Source organism: Anneissia japonica, unplaced genomic scaffold, assembly GCF_011630105.1.
Source record: "Anneissia japonica isolate Jap-2015-1 unplaced genomic scaffold, ASM1163010v1 scaffold1810_len1271414_cov176, whole genome shotgun sequence".
Lineage (NCBI taxonomy): Eukaryota > Metazoa > Echinodermata > Crinoidea > Comatulida > Comatulidae > Anneissia > Anneissia japonica.
In genome coordinates this window covers 556,605-562,520 of record NW_022702449.1, presented here as the reverse complement: position 1 = coordinate 562,520, position 5,916 = coordinate 556,605, and the positions used below count along the sequence as shown (strand labels likewise).

Below are 5,916 nucleotides of genomic sequence, written 5' to 3'. Positions count from 1 at the left end.
ACATCACATTTATTTGTCACATTACTAAAATTCAATAGTGTGGACAAGGCTTTACATATACTGATTCGATTTTCTGATCGGTTCGGTGTAAATGCACCTTAAATCCTGCGCCTTGAAGTAAACCTGTAGACCCCTAGAGGCCCATACAGCTCACAAGTTCCACTACCGTATTTATTCTAATAAACGCCCGTTGTTGAGAAGGGTTTTTGAGGGGAGTTTATTCGAGGGAGACGTTATTTATATTGGTGTAAAATAGATACGTATATAATCAAATAATCGCCCCTTAATGTTACTGTAATTTGGAACTACAATACTGTACATAAAAACCATCAAAATGTGTTATTGCGTGATCATAAAGACTTTTTGATCCCAACCAGGTTAGAAAAACATAGAATTCTACTGGAGTAGAACATCAATAAAAGGTGTTAAAATGATGTTGCTGTCATTAGTTTTGATTACTGTAATTAAGGGACGTTTATTCAATAAAAAAGAAATAATAAACGGAGGGTGCGTTTTTTTTTTTGTTTTTTTTTAGAGGGGCTCGTTTATCAAAGTGAGGCGTTTTATTCGAATAAATGCGGTAGGCATATACGTATGGCCTATGAGGTATAGGGCAGTAATTAATTTTCTTGTGTTAAAGTTAAGCGTGGTATGTGCTATCATATGATCACTACTGGTGTTGAAGGAAATAAATACAAATTGCTCTTAATACGTTATATGTGGAAAAAACAGAAAACTGTAAATTCTGTAGGCAGCCTACATCTTTATTACGTTTTTCGTTCATGTTTTATTAGACATTACAAAATCCAACAAAACTGTTTATTAAAATGCAAAATAGCTGTGAAACTACTAGGGGCGCCCGTCGATATATTTGTACTGTACCTAACCAACAAAATCTATAATTTACCCCGGAATTTACCACTATCATTTTTTTAAATAAAAGTTTTAAACAGGACCTAGTAAATACGATATTCAATTACTTCCCAACAAACAGTGACGTATCCGGTATTCTTTAAATGGGGGATGGGGCGATGGAGGAGGGGCCGAAGGTAAAATAGGGGGATCGATGATTCAAGTGAGGATGCACTAGCTCGCAAAACAGGGTAATATGATGTGATTTTTATTGACTGGCTGAGTGAGATTGGTGATCACCCCCTACACACAACTGTCAATAAGAGAATCAATAAAAAAAAATCGCTTTACACATCCAGAGAAATATAACGCGTTTTACTCTAACACACGAAACGCTATGCGTCTATACGCAATTAAAGCCAATCGTCGGCAGGAACCACACAAAATTGAACGTGTCGCAACCACGCAAAAGGAATTAATGATGTCGAAAACAGAGCTCTGGCAACATTGACCGGAGCGTCCAGTTCTCTATCCTTTGCGTTTCGCAAAAATGTGGGGGCCCGCACAACGAGTCTTTACCTATCCAGCATAATGCATTTATAATTCTGGGAGACAAGGTTGAAAGTTCGCACTACAGTTCCCAAAGGAATCAATTGCGATTTTTTTTTCGCAAGAATTTGGGAACGTACTGAGTAGGGCAAGTAGGGCAAAACATCACTCCTACAAGCTTAACTTACTTTATAGTCAAAAAGACAAATTTCAAAGGCATATAAATTTGAACAAAATAAATATATCACTTTAAGCCCATGGTTAAGACCATAAGCCAAATAATTTATATTTTAGCTGAAATTACCAAGCAGGCATATTCCTATGGTTTCTTTAAAAAATGTATTGTAAACAAGACGACCAAAAGTTTCTTTTTAATATTCCTGTTGGATTTGTCAAAAAACACGTAACGTTTCAATCAAAAGTTTGGTTCAACTTTCCAAACTCTGTCAAGTGTCATTTCCGTTGAGCCTCGCGATACACATCATACACGGCATCCAAAGAAAAAGAAGCGGAAAAAATGCGTACGGTACTTCATAAGTCCTACATTAATGTAAGACTACCGTATATACCTAGAATCACACAAGCACAAATCGCTAACAGCGGTTCCCAAGTGTTTGGCTGACGACTCGAGCAAACATCCAGGCAACTTTCTGCGACCCTCAAAATGGACCAATAACTGGTCAACAAACTTTTAAAATTAAAACTTAGACCAAGGAGGTTAATTAGACACTTAGAATTCACTCCCTGTACTACGACATATTTTAGAAAGATAACTAAATTTTAGATTTTTTAAAATCCTAAAGAGTCTCGCGACCCCTGAATTTATTTTTGCAACCCAATCGGGGGTTGCGATCCATTGAGAACCGGTGCTCTACAATCAACCGCACGCACACACTGCTTCTTCAGTGTAAAAGGAAGCTAGCCATTAAAGAGAGCATAGGCCCCTAGATCTGTGGTATAATGAACTAAGGTTCTTATCAAAATGAATTACTTTAAAAATATTGGATTTTTAAAGTAATTTTTCTATTGCCATTAGGAAATTTCTCTTAAAAAAAACATTGATTTTTCTATGTCATTAGGAAATTTTGTTAAATTTATCTAAAATTTCACTTAAAAAAATTATAGTACTTGGCCTACTTCAATTTTGTCGTTTAGAATACTTCATTGTTGACGTCCACGTGTTGATTGTCCTATTAAGTTCAGTATTTTAGGTTAAATTAAAATATGTTTAACATATATTGCTTCGTTAGGCTTGATTCACATTGGTGTCACATGACTGGAGCAATTTAGACGCGGTGACGCGTCAGAGTCTAAATTGCCCTGGTGTGAACCAGTATTTAATCACATTGTACATCTAATAGCCATTGTATTATTCGAGCACCTTTGTTTTTCATTTCATCTTCCTCGTCTGTACATAGAAGCTCTGGCGTTGGGGCAATATACCGTCCGTTTGGTACCAACATCTCCGAGCATTCGTTCAAACGCGGCTCTACTTCAGTTTGCGCGGCACTGTTTTGAGTCGAATCCGTCATTTGTCGTATAGTATCTTCTGTTATTTCATATTGCACGAGAACGGGTAAAGTCACATGGATATTTTTTGGTACTACGACCTCTTTACTCTTCTTTTCCTTTTCATCGTACATATAGATGAATGTCTTATCGGTTCGCCTTTCGGGGATAAATGCTATCTCACTATTGCTACTACTAGAACATACCTCTTCTAGTTCGACCGTCACCGAGTCGCACCGAGAAGCAGACGTAGTGCGAGAAATATCTTTTGTATCAGACGCCCGATTTGAAAGTTTTGTTCGAGTTCGTGATTTCTGAGTTGATTTGTGATTATTGGAAGTATTATCAGCAAGTTGCGACATGGTTGCACTGCTAGAAGTTCGTGATGTGGTCGCACCATTAGACGACGGCGATTCCGTCGCCCCTGTTGACGATAATGATCTACCTCTTCGCCTCGTATATTTCTGTGGCATTTCTTTTGTCGACGGGCTTTGCTTGCAAGTCTTTCCCGACTTCACTCGTGGTTTTCCTTCAGGTTTATTCATCATGTCTATTTATTATAAGGTTTGGATATAAGAAGTATTATAAACAATACAGTTTCACATGGTAACCCATATCCAATCATACATAGACTAAAGTGTGGAATATTACCATCCGTTCAAAGATCAAAGGTTGATACATGCGTTTATTTATCAAGTAACAAACAATGGCAATTGATATGTAATAATACCAAACTATGTGGCGATAGAAGACAGGTTTAATTATCGCAGTAAAATAATGAAATTGTGATCCATCCGACATGTAAAACGGAGACAAGGGGTTACAAAGTCCGCCGTTAGTACCATTCGCTATGACAACTCGTATAAATCACCGTTAGACCGTTCTACCGTCTGAACTTCAGTTGTAAACCTCAATTTGACCTGTAAAGGAAAAAAAGACCATAATCATCTCTTGAGACGGTGTGATGTTACTTGGACCAATCGGAAGGCGAAAGTTGTAAACAGTATAATCACGTAACAATAGCGTGATCTGCGTTGTAGGTGGTGGATTCGCTGAAAGTGAGCCCCCTACGTGAATTCCTTGAGGTAATGTCTGGGGCATTACAATAATGATCAAACAATACACATGAAGAACAATGTGAAGACACATAATTCACTTGAAGTGACTTCACGCCATTTTGACAGGCATTTAACTGTTCCCTGGATACAAGGAAACATCTGAGCATTCAGATTAAAACAATAAATTGCTCTTATAAAATAAGAAAATAAGTTATAATGGGACGTAGGTCTACATAGATCGAAGCAGCGATGTTTCTGCTCATAGACGTTTTGCTAGAAAAAAAATTAAAGATAGGAAGGGAATGTTGTTCTAATTTGCAAATAAAAAAAATAATAATTTTGGTAAAAATATAATAATTTTGAATTGGGGTTTATTGTTTAATACTGTAATGTATATTAGCCTAAACTACACCGACAGTCGTCGGGCCGATCGTTCGACGCAATTCCATATTTTGCAAAGCGACGAGGTGTTCGCAACAGATCGGTTTTAAATGACAATCCGGCCGACGACGGTATGCTTCTCTAACATTGGTACTGAAAAATGCTGAGCAATAATTTTAGCCCTTTGCACTCTCATTAGGGTTCCCCCCCCCCCTAAATCCCAGACCGCCATGGAACTAATAAACCTACTTACAAATTTATCCACTGCGTCATATTATAAGCTGCTGTGATATATAATTTATTTCAAATGTATTTGAGCATATTTCAATACAATACATAAAACATGACAATGAACAATGATAACATTTTTTTTTTAAATAGTTAATTTAGTAAAACATTTATAAAACCTAAGCGATTTATTTCCGTTGGGGGTCCCTTAAATAAAGAGTATAACATAAAAGTTGGTTAAAAATTAAAACAAACATTAACATTTGTTAAAAATTAACCTTAAATTTACTAATCATTAAAGTAAAATTAATAAAACAACCTTAAACCTTAAAAGTACGTAAACATGAAAGTTAAAAAGCAGGCTAAAACGGTAAGTATAACATTTTATTCAAAAGTTTATATTTAAAATATATTTATGTGTTAACACACTTTTACAGATTGTTTGTCGTCATTTCAGATATTGTTGCTAAATACAATTTCATTCGAATATAACAACAATGTTTATACGTTAAACAAAGCTCTTAAAAACAGCAACGTACTGTAGGCCTAAAAGAAGCAATGGAAATTATATAGCATACGGTATACTATAACTCTTTATAGTAACTCACGAATCGTGTAATCAACCGAGTTGAATCCCAACACGGTGGCGTGTATTTCAATACTTGGAGTATGTATTATACTTTCTTATCTGAGATTAATCAGTGGACCTTTCGGTACTATAACTCAGTATAAGAAAGTGTAGATTGGCATAAATGTGTTTAATAATAGACCGGACCATACCTTGTATTGACTGGTTTGTACGGGACAAACACTGACGGCCTATTATAGGCCTATTGTAACTCCGCCTTGGCTTTGATCTGATTCCGTGACTTCAGTGTCTCACTGGATGATCAAGAGGGAAATTAAACTATATTATAAGTAGATAGATCATTAATAGCTCCATAGTTCAATTTATCAGCTGAAGTGTCGGTACTAAATTAAGTAGGCCATTCCGAAATTAGGGATACGAAGTGTTGGATCAGAGTAGTCTGTTTACGGAACTGAAGCTCCCCTTCCTACGTTCTACATAGCGTGTTAAGTTCTTCAGACCGATCATATAGTGCTAATACATAATCGATCCCCGGTGGATGAGCTCACTATTAGTACCATTGTCTCTTATTATCCGTATTAACAGCAAGCGCCAGGGTCCTACTCGCTGCTCCTTGACACCAAAAGAATAGATGCGAACGTGCAGAGAGCCCAAAATCGTGTAATCAACCGAATTGCATAATGGTAGAGGCCAGTGGAGTAGGGCGCCGCGTATCGGCGGTGTGTATAATTTTCTAGGGTAGTGTTGTAG

The 5,916-nt window shown here is 36.7% G+C and overlaps 1 protein-coding gene across 1 annotated transcript; it reads right to left on the bottom strand.

Annotated features, from left to right (window-relative positions):
- Positions 1–661: 661 nt before the first annotated feature.
- On the bottom strand, positions 662–5,824 carry LOC117103911. Its single transcript, XM_033244549.1, has 2 exons — positions 5,358–5,824; positions 662–3,830 (listed from the first exon to the last, which is right to left on the bottom strand). The coding sequence occupies exon 2, from the start codon at positions 3,456–3,458 to the stop codon at positions 2,739–2,741; it is 720 nt and encodes a 239-aa protein (XP_033100440.1). The 5' UTR covers positions 3,459–3,830; positions 5,358–5,824; the 3' UTR covers positions 662–2,738.
- Positions 5,825–5,916: the final 92 nt, after the last annotated feature.

Excerpts from the sequence above, each read along its gene's own strand:
- LOC117103911 (XM_033244549.1), bottom strand. The coding sequence starts at position 3,458 with ATGATGAATAAACCTGAAGGAAAACCACGAGTGAAGTCGGGAAAGACT.